The sequence below is a fragment of the Morone saxatilis genome, unplaced genomic scaffold (assembly GCF_004916995.1).
Source record: "Morone saxatilis isolate NCDOM2014 unplaced genomic scaffold, NCSU_SB_2.0 Contig7, whole genome shotgun sequence".
Lineage (NCBI taxonomy): Eukaryota > Metazoa > Chordata > Actinopteri > Moronidae > Morone > Morone saxatilis.
Window position 1 is genome coordinate 14,228,051 of NW_023340246.1, and position 20,915 is coordinate 14,248,965.

The 20,915-nt window shown below is 39.0% G+C and overlaps 3 protein-coding genes across 5 annotated transcripts in view; all 3 read right to left on the reverse strand.

The window, feature by feature from the left end:
• Positions 1-5,928, reverse strand: part of rars2 (arginyl-tRNA synthetase 2, mitochondrial) — a 9,391-nt gene extending 3,463 nt beyond the window's left edge. Inside the window, exons 1-13 of one of the 2 annotated variants that reach the window (XM_035678761.1) lie at positions 5,747-5,928; positions 5,526-5,599; positions 5,306-5,408; positions 4,514-4,597; positions 4,330-4,430; positions 4,167-4,222; positions 3,859-3,942; positions 3,681-3,757; positions 3,369-3,527; positions 3,138-3,244; positions 2,330-2,425; positions 1,264-1,324; positions 265-341 (exon numbers count right to left, since the gene is read on the reverse strand). In XM_035678761.1, the coding sequence (XP_035534654.1) occupies positions 265-341; positions 1,264-1,324; positions 2,330-2,425; positions 3,138-3,244; positions 3,369-3,527; positions 3,681-3,757; positions 3,859-3,942; positions 4,167-4,222; positions 4,330-4,430; positions 4,514-4,597; positions 5,306-5,408; positions 5,526-5,599; positions 5,747-5,782 (1,115 nt within the window). In that variant the 5' untranslated portion in view covers positions 5,783-5,928. Of the gene's footprint in view, positions 1-264; positions 342-1,263; positions 1,325-2,329; positions 2,426-3,137; positions 3,245-3,368; positions 3,528-3,680; positions 3,758-3,858; positions 3,943-4,166; positions 4,223-4,329; positions 4,431-4,513; positions 4,598-5,305; positions 5,409-5,525; positions 5,600-5,746 lie in introns of those variants that run through there. The other variant, XM_035678762.1, reaches the window with a different exon arrangement.
• Positions 5,929-6,746: 818 nt separating this feature from the next.
• akirin2 (akirin 2) lies at positions 6,747-10,646 on the reverse strand. The gene is made up of 5 exons (XM_035679045.1): positions 10,116-10,646; positions 9,471-9,605; positions 8,568-8,717; positions 8,411-8,482; positions 6,747-7,431 (listed from the first exon to the last, which is right to left on the reverse strand). Exons 1-5 carry the CDS (start codon positions 10,285-10,287, stop codon positions 7,421-7,423), a joined length of 540 nt encoding a protein of 179 aa, XP_035534938.1. The 5' UTR covers positions 10,288-10,646; the 3' UTR covers positions 6,747-7,420.
• A 1,415-nt stretch (positions 10,647-12,061) lies between these two features.
• cnr1 (cannabinoid receptor 1) lies at positions 12,062-16,303 on the reverse strand. 2 transcript variants are annotated; one of them, XM_035678960.1, is made up of 2 exons: positions 15,994-16,303; positions 12,062-15,165 (listed from the first exon to the last, which is right to left on the reverse strand). In XM_035678960.1, the coding sequence occupies exon 2, from the start codon at positions 15,118-15,120 to the stop codon at positions 13,711-13,713; it is 1,410 nt and encodes a 469-aa protein (XP_035534853.1). In that variant the 5' UTR covers positions 15,121-15,165; positions 15,994-16,303; the 3' UTR covers positions 12,062-13,710. The 2 variants fall into 2 exon arrangements, with proteins under 2 accessions (XP_035534853.1, XP_035534852.1); XM_035678959.1 differs by having other exon boundaries at positions 15,989-16,303.
• Between the last annotated feature and the right edge of the window lie 4,612 nt (positions 16,304-20,915).

Below are 20,915 nucleotides of genomic sequence, written 5' to 3' on the forward strand. Positions count from 1 at the left end.
ATAAAGTTATCTATCTATCTATCTATCTATCTATCTATCTATCTAAATAGTAACTATTGACGTCAGATAAAAGTAATGGAGTAAAAAAAATCAGTTTCCTCTCAAATTTAGTGCAGTGGAGGTTTAAAGTAGCATAAAAAGTATACAAAACATATATAAAAAGCACCTCAGAAATGTACTGAAATAAATGAGGAAATGTACTTGGTTACATTTCACCGCTGCCTGTCTATGTTATGTGTGTGGTTATGGTATTTTTGCTGCTACCTGTCAGCCCAAGAATGTCCCATAGCGAGCAGGATCTGGAACAACTGGTGGAAGTGATTCGCTTGACTTTTATCTGTCTTGAAAAGAAAAAGAAACACAGATGCAGCAAACTGATAAAATGCATCAATAGAGTGTAGAAAAAGGAAACAAGCTATGAATTCAAGACTAAAGTAGATCATGACATGATCAATGTTTAGTTCCCGACATTTAAATCAGCGACTTTCCCACAAACAAATATCCGCACATCCATTTTTCATTAAGGTTTTGTATGTTGGATGTTTGGCACATTTGTTTCTGCTGTGAAGTTTATAAATAAATGTGTTACATGAAATGTAATAAGTATGAAAAGTGAAACAACGTGGATGAGTTTCCCTAGAAACAGGTGTTCGTCTCCTGCGCTTTAACAGTGTTGAATTTTCAGTTGGGTGCAGACAATGTGTTTAACAGATTCAGGAAGAAATGCTGATTAATCACCTGATGTGTTTCTGTGTGAAGCTTTTATCGCAGCATAATGGACGATAAATCAATATAATCCCAACATTATTTAAATACTGTAAGTGAGTGGGGCTGCAACTAACAATTATTTTCATCAACTATTAATTTGTCTCATCTATAAAATGACCAGAAAATGGAGGAAAAGGCCCAACACATCTTTATATGTCTTGATTTTTCCATCCAAAGATATTCAGTTTACTGTCACATGAGGCGAAGAAAAGAAGCAAACCCTCACAATTTAGAGCCTGGAGCTTGGGAATGTTTGTGTTTATTGACAAAGCAACTCTAATATAACTATAGAACTATAATGTCGATAATGTCACAAAGATAATTGAAGCGCCATCATTTTGTATTCCAATATGTTGTCATCACTTATGTCTTTTAGTCATGTAGGCCACGTTGCAGAGAAATGTCTGAAGTTACCTCAACTGCTCCATCATGTGTCTAAAGAGCAGCAATGTAACAATTTAAAAGAAGAGAGACTGAGCGTTCCAGTTTCCTTACCACATAAATCATCTCATCAAAACGGTATTTTTCTGTTCGGTCGATGGCTGCAGCGAGATCTCTGAAACACAGAAAGTGGAAAATAAGCAGTTTTTGCCACTTCCACTTTATCAAAAGTCATGTTATGTTATTAATTATTCATCTGATAATTCAGCTCCAGTGTTTTATCCACGCCAGAACAGCACAGTTGTAAAATTCAGCTTTTTAATTACCTCCACCGAGGAGGTTGGTCTGTCAGCAGGATTACAGAGAAACTAACAGGTCCGATGTGTTGTGTGGGCCATAAGGGACGTAATGATATGTATATACCATTCACAATACGATTGTTTGACAAATTGAGAGAAAATATTGATTTATTTCTCAGACAAAAAACCTGCAAAATATATTTTCTCTTACAATCGTTTATTTCTAAAGGTCGGATAAAACTGAGCAAAACAATGCAGATTTCCTCGTCTCTGTCAAAGTGAAACTTAAATCTCTCCACCTTGATACCAGGATTGATATCACGATTCATTTTCTATCTCACCGATTTGCATCTTCACGTATTTGTGTCACGATTTAACTGTTTTGTGATTAATCTTTACGTTCTTAGTGGGAACTATTAAAGAACCCATTCACTTTAACCAAATCACAAAGCGGAGAAGATCAATAGACATATATATGAGTCACGCTTGCAGATTTGCATATCATAGAACAGGTTTTCTAATTTTCTTGCCTGAGGCCAAAATCTCAAGGCACACCTGTATTAATATTCATACAAAACAACCTCTACAACACGTGTTATAATTCTATAAACATTTATTTTTTATTTAATACTAATGCCAAATAAAATTTGACGACTCATGAAATATTTATTAAGAAAATAATTTAAGAATTAACTTAAAACTTAAGTAAATTAAAAATGTATTCATAACTTTTTGTATTGTTGTATATTGCATATTGTATAGCTGTCACAAAAACCCACAGCACACCGTTTGGCATATGAGAATGGACTATTAGCCGAGGTCTGCGCTCTGCGAGTTGCACTTCAGGTTGTTCTTGTGTTTTAGTTTCTGTTAGTACCGACCTGGTGATGTAGAGAGTTGTGCCGTCACTGCGGAGCACTGTACAAACGCTGCTCATGTCTCCAGCGGAGGAGAGATCCACTACACCCGTCCCTTTCCTGTTAATACAACAACAGTGAAACCAAGTCCATGTGAGCTCAGGGTCGGTTTAACTCATTTAACAATACATCAATATTACTGCAATGAAAGAGCATACACTCAATTATTTATATAATAAGTGACATATTATACAAGATATCAGCACAAGATAATAAAGATAACTTGTGTGTTAATAGATGCAACAATTAACAAGTAATTAAGTAGTATTCTAAGTAGTGAGAACGTAGGTGGGAAAACATCAGGAGAAATGTTCTTCATATTCAACTGCTCAGAAACTGGGTATTTTGAGGCTGATACCAATATTGATCATTTGAGCATTTAATTATAATTTTTTTTTTTTTTTTTTTTACAGTTTATCAGACCGATACATGAGTGATAAGAATCTCTATTTCTAATTAGTTTTTTTAAAGAACTGAGATTAAAGTATGGACAGAGCGGGACATTTCTAAACTACCTCTGTGTGCAACACATACAGCAATAAGGAACTGAGATAGGCTTAAATCAGCTAATATACAAGAAAAATCTCTTTTCAAAATAAATAAACACGTAGATGTTCTCCCAATACTTTCAACGCCATAAACGTAAAATCACACACATACAAACTCAATGACATGTCAACTAAATACACCAACTGGGACCTACTGGCCTCCCAACACATGTTTACGTGTCTGTCGTGCCTGTTACTGATTAAACACACATACTGTCACATACTCAGAGGTTTTCAGCAGGCCTCGGCTCTGCAGCTGCTGCACCGCCTCCTGGGCTTGATCTTGGTGAAAGGACTCCCCAGAGTAAATGTCAAAGTGGACCCCTAGTCGCTGGAAAGACGTCAGATTTTACAATCACGTATTAAAACAGCTGATTTCATTTATTCTACTCGTATTTTCTTTCTCACCGTCACAGGTTTATGTTTCAGAGATGGTGTCGGTTGGCTGTCTGTACCTTATAAATGTGTTGATACTCGTCCACTGTGATCTCTCTGAACTGTTGCCATAACGACACAGCCTCACTCTCATGCTGCTCCAGCTGTCTAAAGAAGTTTCTGGCCGCCTGCTTTAAATCCTCATTGTGCTCTGCTTCCTTGTTCACTTGAACATAAACCTGCAAATAGACAAAAACATGAAAATAGTGCAAAACCGCCATGGTAATGTTGAAGAAAAGGCATTTTTAACTGAATTTAGACAACATACAACAGCTCTCTGTGATTAGAGTCACTGTGTGGCTATTCGTCTTTATTCAAACATGCAAATTCACCTCAAATAAATGCTGTAAGGGATTCTGTTTCAGTTTCTCCGGACATCCAAATTGGCCAAACCCAGCTCCGAGCAAGCCTGAAATCCAAAACAGAAAACTGTAAACTTAAAGAGCAGCATTTGGGACTTTTACGAGAGCCGAGCACATTTGTTGAATATTTTGCACATTATTTACTCACCAAACTGCATGCCCCAGTCTCCGAGGTAGTTCATCCGAATAACACTGTTTCCGAGTGACTGCTTTAGGTTAGCGATGAAGTTACCTGGAGATGGAGATCAGATACCGATTTTGATATTTAAGAGTTAAAAAACAAGGAACTTTCATTTTTTGTTGATTCTGGCGACCCCTGTGGACAACAGCGGTAGTGTAGACTGATGTATTGAACTGGCTCTAGTTTACGGTGCAGCTCACATACATTGTATATTGATTAAAATAAATATTTTTGCCTTAGCTACTGAATAAATTAACTCAAAAGCCTAAACTCACCTATAATTGTAGATCGCAAGTGTCCAGCATGGAATTTTTTGGCAATATTTGGAGAGCTACAGCATAAAAAAAAATACATAAATTCAGTCGGATGAGTGATAAGTGATAACTTAGTCAGAGTTGTAAGTGTTAAAGAAGATATACAAATACTTGTCGAACATACCTGTACTCAACTAATGTTGTTCCCTTCTTCAGACTGTTGAAAAGTTCACTATTTAACCCAAATTTCTCATCCTCCTCCTTTCCAAACGGCTCCAGCATTTTCTAAAACAGACATAGCAGATTAGAATCAGTAGAAGCAGTAAAGAGCGTTAATTTAACCACAGTGGGAAAGAAAACTGACAAACCTGGACAAGAAGTTTGCGATTAATTTTAAAGTTGATCACTCCAGATCCAGCAGATATGTCTTCCACGACACTGTCCTGCTTCAACTGAGAAATACAAAAATACAGTGTTCAGGATTATGTTAAGAATAGACTCATAGCATTATAGCATGTCTAACACTGATGGTGGAGCATTCAGAGTTTTCTAGACAAGTAAGAAAACCTTAAAGTAAAGTAAATTCCAGTGCATTGCAGAAGCCAATGCAGTAATTTGAACATTATAAAAGTCTATTTTATAAGTTACAAAAGCATCTACAAGCCTCTGTTTTGGTAGGTATCCTCTTATGATATTTAAGTGATCTTGAGACACTGTTGATATGTTTGTGGAAACATGAGGTTGGCACTGAAAATGATACAGAGATTTCTAACATTAAATTAAAGGAACGAGGAATAAAGGTGGTTAGGGCGGCTAGTAGAGCAGATTGGCAGTTCGGTCCTTCAGCTCCTCCGGCCTAGAAACTAAACCGTGAACCCCAAATTGCTGGCAATGTAAGCACATGCTAAAAAATGTCAATTGCTTGGGACAAGAGCAACAAAATAAATGTATGATGAACCTGAATTTGTTGTTTCTTTGCCTTTTAACCAAAAACACATCACTTATTTGAATTAAAAATCCCTCAACCACTGATGTGTTCCCTCAACATGTCGTATCATGACAATTCAGTCTATTTGTGAGATTTCAACAGCATGTTGACCAAACAAACAACATGTCAACACATTAGATTTGCTGCAGCCTTCCTCTGAGATGAGTCTCACCTGACTGGCCAAGTCTTCTGTCTGCTGCTGAATGTCTCCACTGGATGGTAAAATCCCACTGCGTCGTAAGGAGCTGATTGACAGCTTGAAGTCAGGAGTCTGCCTGAGAGTACAAGGGTTAGGGTTAACAAAGCGGTGAGAGGACAGACACACATATAGAGAGCATCTGACTCAAACAGGGGACTAACAGGATGAATGGTAAACACAAAATACACTTAACTGTTTCTTAAAGAGTGGCACTGCGGACAGAGCTGGTATGAAGGCATCCTCAGACTGCTGCAGCGTCCTACCCAGCTACACATCAACACAGATTTCAATAAACACCATTATGAGCACAGGCTAACCGTGGGACTCTTGTTTTTATTTGCACCAGGGTCAAAGCATGCTGCTAAGTTAGCATTATCATACAGTAACATATTTTAAAGCTTGCAGCTTCGTTACCTTTTCTGCTATTATCCTTCTAAAGAAACAAGCCATGTTTCTCAAACGTGCAAACACAATATAAGGATAAAAGTGTCACAAAAAGAGCCACAATCCAATGCTGTATGTTCTGTTCACATTGACATAGCTACTGTACTTCCTCCTTAGCCACACCGCTTCCTCTCAGCTCGTCCAATCACATGCTTCCCTCGCAAAACTACGTCAACCACTAGAAGAGGTTCGTTCGATTATGTTATACGTTGCTTCCGTCGGTGAGTACCGCATATCCGGTCCCCTAAACACCGGAAAAAACATAAATATGTCCTTAAAACACTAAATATTCGTTATTAAATAAGTAGCCATCGACGTTAAAGTTGGAAATGACATACTTAGTGATACGTTATGTGGGGTTTAACAAGTCAAAGTCAGGAAAACCACATCAGGACTGTTAGGTGCGGTTTGATAGAACGGCGTTTCCTTGGTAACACAATCAAAAGACCCGTCATCAGATTCCAGATTCTTACGTTGCTAACTTCTGATTGGTGCAAAGGAAATACGTGATGTTCCAATTCGAACGGTTACACAGTCGGTTATTTTTCAAATGTGACAATGAATATAAATATATCGAGTCATTTGATCAGAGTACTATATATATATATATATGTATGTATATATACACACACTTTTTATAACAGGAAGCCTATATTCTAGCTGTATGAAGTCATACTTGTCATTTTCAACTTTGTAGCCATACAGTGGCCTGAAGCTGAAGTTTATTGTAACTGCTCTCTACAGAAGAAATAGTCTTTAATATGACAGGAGGATCTGGTTTCTAATAGCTGGAACATTTAAGAAGTAACTTTTTCCCTATTTTTAGCACCACAAACTAAATTCCACTCACCTTTTTAGCAACATCTGTCCCATGTACAAACCTGTAAAGCTTTTATGATTTGTATGATTCCTTCAAAAAGATGTGGAGACTCAAATAAAAAAAAAAAAAAACCCTCGGCATTCCCAAACAGACATTTGTGTAAACACTTTATTCATTTGCTTTTCTTGAATCAAAGCCCCTTTATACCTACAGCAAATAAAATCATGAATTTTTGATACAATGAAAGTAAGTCAAGCGAAAAATAAAAAAATACAGTGTATACAAATGTAATAGCAGTAATTGCCAGTACAGTTTAAACAATGCAGAAACAAAAAAAAGCCAAGATGCCTGTTCCTGGAGTCCAGTGAAAGGCGGCCTTGGTTTGTCCACTTGTCAATGTCCAATCCCTTTTTCAGAACGTACATATGGAAAAGCTGCACAACTAACATCCCCTCTGTGAAAAAAAACTATATTTGACAAAAATAAATGTTTAAAAAAAATGAATCAAAAAGGCTGAGTGTGTGTGGAGACAGTCAGCCTTTTTTTTTTTTACGAAGGCATCAGAACAAAGCCAAATAAATATTGACACGGCAGTTAAGAGGCCACAGGTAGAGTCACAGAGAGTCCTTGAACAGGTTGGCAGCAGGAAGCCCTCCTAACTCTGGCAGACACAGCAAACGTGGATGCCACTTGAACTGATGCCTGAGGCAGTGAGTCCACATAGAGGCGATATGGCACAGCTAGGAGAAAAGTCCAACTAGACCCACTGAGTCCCTGGGAGTAGTTTGCAGCAAATGTTATTCCTCGATATCAGACACCGACACTCAGGAAACATCTGTGGAGGACAAACGGTGATAAGAGCATGAGGACACTTCAAATATGAAGACTTTTCGGTTAAAAAGGACAGGACTTCTGATTTCTTTGGCAGATTCAGTCCACCACTGACTGTTTCTGTACCTGTAATGGATACACCTGAGTGAAGAGTGTTTCTTTAAAATTAACTAGACATTTGTTTCTGTAAATGTTGGATTTTTGTCTTTTATTTTTAGCTATTATCCTCGTGAATGTGGAGGGGGGGCACGCAACAGAGTAAACTGCTCTTATTTGTCCAGCCTGTATAAATAAAGGTTGAATTAATGGCTTTTAGAAGCCTGTTCTGCTGAACACAGAGCCGTAAAGCTTGAAATAATATTTTCAAAGTGGCACATAAACATTTTCACAAATCACCACCGCTCATATTTGTTCTAGCATGGTTCAACATTTTAGGTGGTTTTATAACTGACTATAAGCACTAAGTGAAACGCTGAGCCCAAAATAAGATTTTCATTACGCTGTCCTGACTCAGCAGCTTAACTTGGACACGCTAGCATAAGCTGATTGTGGGGCATTATGACAGTGACTGGGGAAATTGAAAACGCTGCATTCTCGCAGTGTGCTGCAGAAAGTACTGTCACCTTAGACTCCCTCTTTTGCACGGTTACTTTACACTTTATCACTACTGCTATCTGTGGAGGTTTGACAGCAAGCTACAGTCCACTGCCGAAACGTGAACAGCTAAAAGGTCTCTCTTCAAATGTCCAGTTTTTATACGTTTGGATTTTAATTTAAACTGGTGCTTTAAATTTAATCTCTATTCTTAAACGTCTGTATTTAAAAAAAGGAACATTTTGTCTCAGGGTTTTAATCAGCCGATACTATGAAGATATGGATATTTATACATTCATTATTAAAAACGTGACAAACTCACAGAGGCAAGTTTGGTAGAGTCCATTAATAAACTACAAGTGTTTAGCAATAAAAGAATAAATACTCACAACTAGCAGGCTGCTCTCCGAACCGTCGCATCAGCTGATCGTGCGTGAACTTGACGAAGGCGTCATATTGCTCTGTTGGAAGAATACATATTTATTACTCCCATTACAGATTACTCACTACAAACTGTTTTCTATACCATTAAATAAATAATCATACCTGCAAGCTTTGTCGTCAGTATCTCATCGTACTCCTCGCGGATTTTGTCCTCTCGCTCTTTCAGTAGTCTTTCACAAATCATCCCAACCTGTCTGAGGGAGAATAAAGGCTGCTCTTTCCTGGTGGGTGATGAGGCACCTGAGGACGTACCTGTTAGGAGAGTTAATATCACACAGTTAATAAAGGATAGATGACAGACACTTAACAGCTCTGCAACTTTGTTAAGTCTTAAGATAAGAGATAAGATGATAGTTCCTTTATTGATCCCCTTTAGGAGAAATTCAAAATTGACACAGAAGCACAGAAGAGTAGAGAAGTGGAGGTACAACAAGATATCACAAAATATAATGTTACAAAATATAATAGAAAGTATAAGACTATGAAGTATATAAACTTTGCAATATTCAAGTAAGAACGGTGTGCAAATATTTGAGCGTGTGTGTTACAATACATATTGTATATATATATATAGCAACATACATTAGGCCCATTTTACTTTTTCACAGAGTCGGTTTGACTACAGAAAATAAAAACTCCCTATTAAAAGAAAGTGAAACGATAAGGAGGGATTTCCATCTGTTTCTCTCTGCATGTTTACTAATCCGATGGGATTTGTTGGCAATTCAAAAAGACAAAAAACAATCTTTACTTGTTGATTGAGTGGATGGATAAACGGTTACTTGGTGTGCCCCCAAGAGAAAACTGCTAACAAGAAGTCAATGTCAGACTGAAATATAATCCATTGTTGGGTTCGAATATCACGCGATAACCTTCGATCAGTGAAACAATGATTGGTGGAAACCACAATCCTAAAGCTCCTAATCTCTGAGCTCAAATAGCTGGTTAATGGATGTATGCAAACTGGTCAATATCCCCGTTGAGACGTGGCCGCTGGTCCGCTACCTGGGAGAGCAGATCCACTGTGAATGTTGTGCAGCTCGAGAGGACAGCAGCCATCTGCCTGCTGGTAGGCACTGTCCAGGTGTCGTCGCTTCTGCAGCCGCTTGTACTCCTGTTTGATGTTGTGTAGAATTTGCTCTGAAACAGGAAAAAAAAAACAACAACATTTGCTCCATTAGTGACATCTTGACACGTTTGATCATTTCTTCCGGATGCATATTGATTTTAAAACAAAGAAAAGGGACAGTTATCACTCTAAAATTCAGTGTACGTGAAATACTGGAAGCAGCACAACATCTATTAATTACACAGCAGCAAAACAAACTTTAGATGAATGTTTTTCACATAATTCACCTCCCCAAACCCCTGAAAATCCATTATTTGAGAAAAATACTGCTAAACAGTGTATGCCGAATTTAAAACTGGACCCTTAGAAGTCACATCACATCATCTGCACTGTGTGACAACCGACAGGCAACATAAACAAGAACAGCACTCATTTAACTGAGCAAACAGCGTCTGGGGTTTTGTTCAACCCACACCGGCACACATTGGGGAAACACCCTCCGGGTTACAGTGAGGGCTGGTTTTAACCGAGCTAAACTTTAGATTTACGTCCGGGTACAACACCTGTGTTTACATTCCTACCTGTGGTGAGTCTGGACGACACTTCTCCGAAAGGTGACGGCTCCATGCGCAAATATTTCTGTGGTGAGGAGACTGGAGACATGATCGGGGCGCACCTCCTTCTTTTGGGGGACGCCGGATTCATTAGCGGATCAAAGTCCAGGGTCCTTTTCAGAGTAGCTCCACAAGCCATCACGCTAAACTGTATTTTTTTTTTTAAAACCTGCAGTAGAAAACCTAAAGCTCGCTGTTGTGTTGGGGGACGTCGCCGACCTGGGCCCCGGTCTGCCGCTGGCTCACGTTAGCTAGCTACAACGCCAACAGCGGTTCCGGGGACGTCGCACAAACACGAACTTATTTTCGTCTGTCGTTGCTTTCTGCTGATAAATCTCGTGGAGTTTAAGTCACCGAGTATATCTCGAAGTAATCCGGATAAAGAATCTGGCGGTATGTTTGGTATAAAATGAGATGATCGCAGATTTCGCGGCACTAGTTCCGAGTACTAACTCCAACGGCTCGAAACACTAGCTTACCTTTTTTTCCCCATTCTATTTGATCAGTTAGGCGCATGCGCAAAACCCCGCCTCATGCCGGTACTTGTAGTTTTTATTCCACATCGCGGCTATTAGTTTAGTAGCTTAAATACTACATTTCCCGAAAACCTTGAAATTCTGCTTTTTTTCAAATTTGTTTTGTTTGCTAACAAAAAAAAAAAAACCAAAACCACAGCGAAGTTTCAGTTTCACATAAAACGTTAATATAACGTTAATAAGAATACAACGTGATAGTTTCACCAAGAGACATGTCATAAAAACACAAAAACATTAATAAAAACACATCTCACAATACACAGGTAGCTTACAGTTGACACACTACTTTCATTTATTACCTTCTATTAGCAAGAGTTACTAATACAAATGAATCTATGGAAGAAATAATGTAATAATACTTTTAATTAAAGTTAGGTCTGTTGAATTAGTGGCTTAATAACTGTCCGGGGATCATGTTCAGCTCTTAAGAAGAAAAAAACTAATTATTAAAATACTATTGTTTAAACTATAAATATTTCTGCTGTGGTCTGATTAAGCAGCCTATGATGATTTAGTATTGATCAAAATAAAATACTAAATAGACATGTACTTTTCAATGTTTACTCTCTTATTTGAGACAACTCCCCAACCCTTACACACACACACACACACACACACATTTCCCTCCCATCACTTCCTTAAGTAATGCTGTCATACTTTGAGATATATACGTATGTGTATTTTCATTATGGATTATTCTGCCAGTTGTTTTTAATTATTTATTTGGTATATGAAATATCAGGAAATTGATAATAAATACCTATCAAGGCTCCAGGTGATGTTTACCAAAGAAACACACAAAGAAAACAAGCTCACAGTTCTGGTACTGTTTGGTAATTAGTTGCTGTTTACTATTCTGTGAATCAATTTATTGACAAACCTTATTGGCTCTTGTCTAATTATTCATTTATTCATGTATGTATGTGCTTTATTTAATCCCAAAATGCAGCTTTTTGTCACACACAGTAAACCCACCCTCATTGCTTTTTGTATTTGTTACAAACTCCTGTTGACACCTGTGCGAACAGATGTTACAGTTCTTTCATCCCTCCAAAGCCAAGAGCTGGAAAGAACGAGGGCAGATGTTGGAGTCAGACGATGCTGCTGAAGCCATTTTCTTTCAGTTTGTCACTTTCAGCGTTTAGGAGAAGTAAGCAGTGGAATACTTAACAAAGCTCAGATCAATGTGTAGAAACGTCTTCAGAGAGGCTGCCTGTATTGACAATGTTGTTGTCTTCCACAAGGGGGCACTAAAACCTCACCGATGGCTTTGGGTGTCAGCTCAGGGCTTTGGGCTTCCTCTTGAATCTGTTGGATGAATTAAGCTAAATGTGCTGTTTCCCATCATTTTAAATAATCGATCAAATAACTGCAGGCGAAATGACAACCAGCTGCAACTTTATTCAAAAGTTTGAAAACAGCAATACTAAAAACACTTGACTGATTGTGATTTTTTTAATTAAGTCATAGATTCCTCATTATGCCACCACTGTACAGAAGCCACTTGACAGTTGACAATTTGATCTTCAATACTCAATAATACAAGAGGCAGCGAAGCATACTGATAAACAGCAGTCTGGATAACTTTACACCAAGATAAATGTCTACAGAACAATTGTGCTGTGAGATTTCTAGATTAAAAAGTACTACATCACATCTTCTCAGTTTTCTTTTGTAAGGTCAGTTGTCGATTCTCCACACGATGCATACACACAGACTTCCGTTCAAGTTGCCAGCTAATGAAAAGACCCTTGTTTCTTTGCCGAGATAAGTAAAAATTAACAGCAGACATATTTTTATTTAGAGTTACGCCAAAGGTACTTCACTAGGCCTGTGCATGGGTTGCTTTTTATTTTCCGAAATGATGCCCCCGCTGCGACAGTAGCACTAAAAACAACTCACTGCAATGATCAAAAGGCTTGAGGGGTTTGGAAATATATCACCAAGTCACAAGTTATCACACACATACAAGGCTGAATCCAGTAAAATCATACATTTGATTAAAGCAGCTATAATCATAAACCACTTCAGTTTGTTACAGTAGTGACCAGCACACTGCGTCCAAATTCGGATTTGATGAGTTCAAGCTTTTGCCAAAAGCTCGTTGTTGTTGCTGTTGTTGTCGTTGTTGTCGTTGTTGTCGTTGGCTGTATAGTTGAACCAGTTGATTTAAACACTTCATTTAGCAAGAAAACACTGTACAGTTATTAGGTATACATCTGAACAAAGACACGTTACTCTAAAGGTCTAACAGCTAGCAAGTTAAGAAATGGACAACAGGGACGATCGTCACTCTGCCACAGAAAATGCCATTTCAGGTTTGACGTACTCAAATGCCGTGAATCAGTTTATCTCCGTCTCATTAGAGTTTGCTTATAGTGGTGATAAATATGTTTATTTTTTTCCTATGTTGAGCATGAATCTCCTCTCATTCCTCAAAATCTCTTCACACATTTGCCACTCACTGAGTGTTGTCAGATGAAGTACAAAAATGTACATAGTTAATGGAAATTTTGGAAATAAACGGAGTCATTTTAACTTTTTTTTAATAATTTCCTCATAGAAATGTTTATATTTTCCTTATATTTATGGTGCAAGACATGTTAAAGTCTAAATGACACAGTAAAACATCATGAATTAAAAATGTCAGTAGCCCCTTATCCCATAAATGAAGATATATTGTTTTTTAAAACCTGAATTCACAGTACAAAAATATAATATGCCTTTACTAACTGGATATCATGAAGTCTATGGTAAACAGCAGACTTATGATAGTCTTTGATAATCGTGTCAAAGCGTGAGTCCTTTTCTATGAACTTGAAATACCATTTGGCACTTTGGCACACGATGTACTCACACGCTAACATAAAATAATGCAACCACTAAAGCGTCTCATGAGGATGTAAGTCAATACTTTCAGGAGAGGATTTTGTTTTCTGCGGAATATCTCTAACTTCTGCTTTATTGTGTTGAATGGCATTGTTTGGGGAAGATGACATTTACACAGTTTCCCCCGTGATGGCCAATTAGACAGCCTCTGCAGAAGTTTCGGTTGACACAGACATTGTTACTTTGGCTATTTTCACAGTGGTCTTCACGCAGCTCTCTGCAGCCCTGTTGGCAGAAATGTTGGCATTTCTGTTCTGGCAGTCTGACTCGAGGCTATTGTCCAACTGCTGGGCACTGCCCCTGCAGGCACCGCAGGAGCTGAGGAAGGCGTGCCGCAGGTCCTTGCTCCTCAAGGCGTAGATAATTGGGTTGACAGTGGAGTTGAGCAGGCAGAGCATGCTGCAGAATGCAAATACTGTCTTGATGTCATCGTCCATCCTCCAGAAGAGGTCATAGACCATGATGGCGAGCACTGGACCCCAGCAGATGACCAGCACCACCAGGATAAGCACCAGGGTCTTGGCCAGACGGATGTCCATTCGTGTCTGCTCAGGGCGTGTGGTCTGCACTTTAGTCCCATCTGCTGAGTAAACAACAAGGCTCTTCTGAGAGGTGCGGCTCAGCATTCGCACTGCGTGGTGGTGAGCTTTCCACAGGATGTATATGTAGGCGTAGATAATGAAAAGAACCAGAACGCTGGTTACACCGATCCAGAACAACAGGTAGTTCTCATCAATCAGAGGGAATATGTCTGAGCAAACAGAATTGAGACGTTTACAGTTCCAGCCCAGCAGAGGTAGCACTGCGATGACAATGGAGATGGTCCACATCATACAAAAGGCAATGACAGCCTTGGTCCGTGTCACAATCCGCCTATAGGCGAGAGGCCGGTGTATGGAGATGTAGCGGTCAATAGCGGTGAGGAAAAGGCTCCCCACAGATGCAGTGAACGACGCAGTGACTCCACCCAGCTTGAAGAGAAAAACGTTGGGGCTGTCCTTCCTGTGAAAAACATGGAAGTCCAGGAAGCTGTAGACAAATATGACACTTCCCAGCAGGTCAGCCACAGCCAGACTGCCAATGAAGTGGTAGGATGGCCGGCAGCGGAGTGTGCGGGACTGAAAGATGACGCAGAGAACCACCAGATTCTCCAGCACTGTGAAGGTACCCAGAGTCAGAGACATCACAGCCACAGCCAGCTGCTGGCTGGGAGTCAGGATCATGAAACACTCCATGTCCATAAAGTTCTCCCCACATTGCACATTGTTAGTCTCATCTCTGAATGTGCTCTTGTTGCCGAACAAGTCTGTGGCGTTGGTGGGGAAGAAGGGGATGCCTTTAAGGATGAGCTCCTCGTCCGCAGGTACCTTGTTAGGGAAGGAGTTGCTGCGGAAAGCAGATAAGGGCTTCTGCAGAGAGAAACCTGCCTTGAAGTCTACATCATTGAGCGGGTCGTCATAGTTAGCGTCGTTGGAGCCCAGATACTGTAAACCAGATGTAATAGTCCGGAAGGTGGTGTCCGCCACACCGTCCAGCACAGATTTCATGGCTGTGTCTGAGGGTAATACTGCAGTCTAAGATGCCTGGACAACCTAAAAAAATTGATGACAGACATTTCAGACATGTTTGAAAAACCTAAAAAACAAAAAAGAATATTGACAGGAATATTTGCAGCCGTTGAAATGCTTTTAACATAATATAACCTTCACATAATGCAAATATTTCTATAAAATATTTGGATATATTATGAATAATTGATAGTTTTTTACAGCTGTAGATGGGTTTTTATACATCTACTGTTTCTGAGAGCTGGTGTACTTATAAATACTGTATCATGCTCCCTGTATCTAACAACACATACCCAATTATTCATCACTGAGCGCTTACTTTTCAAGAACAGGGAACCTACTTATAAAAAACAAGAAACATGAGGCTAAAAATTAAAACGGCCCTTTTTCTCTATGAGGTGCAGAAGCAGACAATACAAAAATGCAATTCATCTACACCTGTACAGAACAGAACACGCACAGCTTATCACCTCTATGTAAAACAATGCACAGTATATGCATGCTCAAATGTTGGTAGTCTGATTTACTGTAAAAGGAAAGAGGTGGCCTCTATAACGGCGAGATAATTGCGAACACATAATTTAGATATATACAGAATTTAGAGTTATTTTATTATTAAGCTGTTTATTAAGTATCTATGCAAGAGTTGTACGTTTATTGATAATCTGGTGCAAGAAGCAGACATGGATGCAGGAATCCGCACAATACAAAATAAAAAAGAAGGAACACTGATACTTTCATGCTGGGACAAACAACACAAAGCATTTAAAGTGCTAATAAAAGCGAGAAAAAACATTTAAAGCTGCAAATTATTTCAACATTTAAAAGAAGAAAAGTGCCTCTTTACCTTACATAATTTTTTCCAAGTGCGCAGAATCGTCCTTTATCACCGCGCGTTAATCCAAGTCAGAAGCGCATCATCCAACCAACACAGATCTTACATAAAAGGAGAGACAACCAGCGCACTGTTAGAATTAAACCATTATTAGAATCATAATTATTAGTGTTGTTTTTTGTTTCAATTTCTATATGTATGATAAGTTTTTTAAATGTCTGTAGAAGTGGTCTGGTCGCCCCTTGGAGTGCGCTCCTGCTTTGTGGATACAGGTTGTTGCTGCTGCTGCTGCTGCTCCAGCGTCTCTCCACTCTTTTTCTCTGAGTCTTCACACTTATGAAGCTTCGCTCCTACAAGCCCTGTCACGTGTTTCCATAGAGCTGCCCAACCCATGAAGCTGTCAAGTGCGCTGCACAGGAACAAGGGAGACGACTGTGGTGGTGGTGGTGGAGGCTTATATATAAATTTAAAAAAAATAATCTGATTTGAATTCCCAGAGCTCCAAAGAGCAGACGATGCGCTCGGACAAAGAACCATCATCAGCACAGGACAGAGCACATAAAACTAGATTAACAGCTTAGAATAACAGTCTTATCTTCCTAATTCACGAGGAGATTGTGAACACAATTTCAACATCTTGCAGTAAAAAATCTCTCCTGTTAAATCTCCACATGACCTTCTGCTGTTTTTTTTTAGAAGGTTCTCCTTTTCTTATTCACGCACTGAGACGTAGATGGAGGCTGCAGACTTCATTGATAGTCGGTGCATGTCTGTTTATTGTGTGAATAATTAACCAAAATTGAGAATCTCAAAGAACAGAAAGCAGACGTCACCATTGTGATGTTGGCTGAGCTGAAACCAGACACCCTTTCATGTATTTCCCCCCTTTAACAATAATAGCTGTTTTTACTTTGTACCTTTCAGGTTCTTTACTTTTCTGATCCAAACCAACAATTTTGAGTACTTAAAGAGAATCTGTGCTTGTATTTGGATGAAGATGCAAACATATTACAGTCCATCCAGGAACAATTAACGCAAATTTAACTAATCCGGGAATTCTGCTTGACTTTGCAAATTTGTTTAATCACTGCAAATTTTCCGCAAATTAGAAAAATCTTTGTAGTTTCCCACAAGTTTCAGTTACCACAGATTTAGAATGAATTAAAAACTACAAACTATTTTTGCAATTTCACTTTCTCCTGCAACTTCATTGCAACATTCACAATCTTTTTGGAAAAGCTGCTGTGAAATCAGACATTTTAGCCCTCAAAAATCCCAGAAAAAGCCCACAAAATCCTGGAGGACCTGATATTAGGCAGCCAATACACTTAAAAATAAAAACTCTCCCCTCAGGATAAAACCAGCTAGTTATCAGCACATCCAATCCGATTACACACCGCCAAATTAACAAATCAGATCCTGCTATGAATCACAATAACAAATGTGGCCTTTGCTTAGCCTTAATAAAAACAGATTCAGTTCACTGATTATAAATAATCTAATTTCCATTTATTCATTTGGCCGCATAAAACATCTCAGTGATGTTTTTTTTATCTTCTTCCTCTTCACACTGTCTTACACAATGGCAAAATCAGTGATCTAGGCCAAGTAGGAAGGACCTGAGTGGTTGCATTGCCATGTGACATTTTGCAGCCACAGATCATGGAAACCTTGTTGTGCTACTGAAACGAGGCTCTGTCATCATCACAGGTGTAATTACTAATATTGCTCAGCTATGGCTGTTGTCTCAGTCTGAAATGAACAAAATGAGAAGATGTTTATGGTCGGGAAATGACAGAAATGTATAAAAAACATAGATGTTCAGGAGTTTTAGGCTCATATTTCTGTGCATTTATTTCAGTTTTTTGGCTAAACTGACTGCTGGCCGTTTGTCAGTGTAAACAGCAGAGTTACTTGCAAAATCTTCTCCAAGCTAATTCTCATCAATCTTTTGGCAAACTGAGAAAGAACACATTAGTTACAGTCATGATCTGCTGGACTAGATACAGATCAACGCTGAGCTCCTCAAACAGATTCAAACCTGAGAGCGGCCCGAAATAAAAGCCCTCTTCCTTGTATTAGCTATAGCAGAGTAACTGGCAGATAAACACCTTATTCTAGGAAACATCAAAGGGCAGAGAGGAGAGAAATACAGGTTCAGTTCCTCAGCTCACGGTTTCTCGGATTGTGCAAGAGCTCGAAGTAATGATCTCCCAGTTTGCCTTTCAAACCCTAGGAGGAAAACAGCACCCTCAGAGGCACTTTCATTATTAGAGAGCATCCGTCTGTGATGCTTCAGTGCATTGTAGAAGTAATGTTTTTGATCATATGTGGTAGTTCACCTTTTCATTGTTTGTACCTTCAGTGACTTTTCTGGGAAAATCTGCAGAAAGGTCATGAAGTTGTTTCATGCAATTAGCTTCATAGGAAAGGTCCAGTTTGTGAGCCAAACAACTGTATACCGATGATTGCCACTACGTCTACTCAGGGTATCTTTTATAAGAAAATCCATATCTCTGCCACCACAATAATGGATTTCTCTGTGAATTATGAGTCAGTGTCCTAGGAAACAAACATCTCGATAGTTTAGGATCATCACTGAAGTTTTATATCACTGAAAAATAAACAATGTGGTTATTCTTCTATATGGCAACAATAGCAACGAACAGGCGCATTGAGCTAAATGCTAATATCTGCATGCTAACATGCTCGCAGTAACATGTGGATGTCTAGTGTTTACAATCATAGTTCATCGTGTTAACATGATAAAATTAGCTAATTAGCACGAAACATAAGCTGCGGCAGATGGGAATGTAATTATATTAGCATAATTCAAAGTGTTGAAATTGAAAGTTGACCTGATGATGTTGCGAGATGAACAGTCAGGAGATCACCGAGGATTTCCAGTTGGTCCTGAGGGAGATACAATGTGAATGTCTGTATCAAATTTTGTGCCAATTCTTCGATTCATTTTCAGCTGGATAAGTTAATATTTTGACCCGCTGGGGGCGCCACAGTTATTAGGAATCAGCATCTGGGGACCAGGAAAGCATGTACAGAATGTCCTGGTAATCCATCCAGTAGTTATTCACACTGTATCCAGACATGTTCAGATGAAGAAAGACATTAATGAAAGGTGCATGGATCGTGATCAGATCTGCCTGACCAGGACATCGGGACTAAATGACACAATATTTTTTACACAAATAAAGGAATAACTTATTACATTTGCTCCTTAGTTATATGAACTTTATACAGTTTCCCTTTACTTGACAGATCATAAAACTCCACACAACTTAAGGGAGTCTGGGGCTGATTTGTCAGAATGCGTTAAAAATACCAGGTGTACATCCAAAGGCGAGATTGGAGCATTTATTAACACGTGTCCAGATAAAGACGCATTTGAATACTAATAGTGTAAATGGGGTGATTGAGATATTTCAGCTTGGACCAAAGTGGTTTGAACTGAACATTACAACAGCAACAGCAGTTCTTATGACAACTGTATATTTTTTAATGGTAGATTTCACTTGAGCTTGATGCTATTTGACAGCAGGCTGAGACGCGCAGGTTTATTTCTTACATCTATATGTAATGGCTACAGAATGCACAATTAAATATTCACATCCATTTGACTGACAACCTGCAGCAGCTAAATATGTCTCTGAAGCCTGGATACCTACAATCTTCCTGTGAGCCGTGTGCAAAATAATCTTTCATGTCTGTTTAGAAATGCAGCACCTATAAATATAATTTACATCCAGCCTACCATAAAACATCTGCAGATGTGGTTCAAACATTAGTCTAAACATAAAAAAACCTGATATGTTCCAGCTAAAATGTTGAACATAATTAGAATTTCACCAGCTTATTTTTCTGATCCCAGCTACTGAGACTTTGTAATATCCACCACATGGAGCAGTTAGACTTTAGGCAGCAGGGTGGTTTGCCAAACTGACTGGTGTACTGTGACAGTTTTCTCTGACTTGGTTGGCATGCTAACCTGTGAGTGAGCAATGAGTGATGGCTCAAGCAAAGCTCACGGCCATCTGCGTTTCAGTTGTGGTACATAACATTTTGTCCTCCAGTGACTCACTTTGAGTCCATGGATCAGAGAAAAGAGCTCAGGGGAAAAAAGACAAAAAAAGAAAACTGCATTCAGGGGGAGGAAGTCTTATGTGATCTCTATTGTAATTTGACTAACTGATTGCTATTCAGTGCTAAATGTCAGAGTCCCCAGTTTAGGTCTGTTTGGTACACTTAACTGCCACTTCGGCATATTAATATGGATAAATAGAAAGTCTCCTCCATAATCAAACAAAAGGAATTTTCTGAACACGTCTACAACGTTATTGGGTTAGATATGTCAACATTAAGGAGCAGAAACTCACACCAGTTGTTTGTGAGTTCAAACAAGGATACAAAGAGACATTTTACAGTGCAGAAAATTATAAAACAGATTAGTAAATTGTACATAAAAAAACGATGCAGCTGAGGATGAATTAGGCCGTCTCACAGCCTGAGAAAACTGATCTTCAAGTCTGTCCTGATGGCAGCAGGGTGAACAGGCTGTGACTGGGGTGGGTGCTGTGTTTTAGTGGGCTCTCGGGGCTCCGCGCAGGCACCTCACCAATATCAGTAATGCTGGGCAGATGAGTACCAATTATCTTCGGGGTGGTTTTAATCACTTGCTGCAGAGTCCTCCTATCCTGGGCCGTGCACATGTCAGTTTGAGAGTCAGTCAGGATGCTCTCTATCGCTCCTTTGGAAACGTTAACAAGAACTCGGCACAGGAATTAAATTTACTTAAGAAATAGTCGTTTTTCTGTGCTTTCTTAACCTGTGTGATTATTATGTTTTGTTCAAGCAGTGTCTATTTGATGACTTTTTCTTAGCGACTATCCTACTAAGGAAGGACTTTACTCACAAATTTAGTGAA

What these genes read in the sequence shown, in the direction of transcription:
- akirin2 (XM_035679045.1), bottom strand. Translation starts at nt 10,287, where the DNA reads ATGGCTTGTGGAGCTACTCTGAAAAGGACCCTGGACTTTGATCCGCTA. An exon ending in CAGTGGATCTGCTCTCCCAG is followed by an intron (nt 8,718 to 9,470) that starts GTAGCGGACCAG and finishes CTCTCCTAACAG; the next exon opens with GTACGTCCTCAGGTGCCTCA. An exon ending in ACTGACGACAAAGCTTGCAG is followed by an intron (nt 8,483 to 8,567) that starts GTATGATTATTT and finishes TTCTTCCAACAG; the next exon opens with AGCAATATGACGCCTTCGTC.
- cnr1 (XM_035678960.1), bottom strand. Translation starts at nt 15,120, where the DNA reads ATGAAATCTGTGCTGGACGGTGTGGCGGACACCACCTTCCGGACTATT.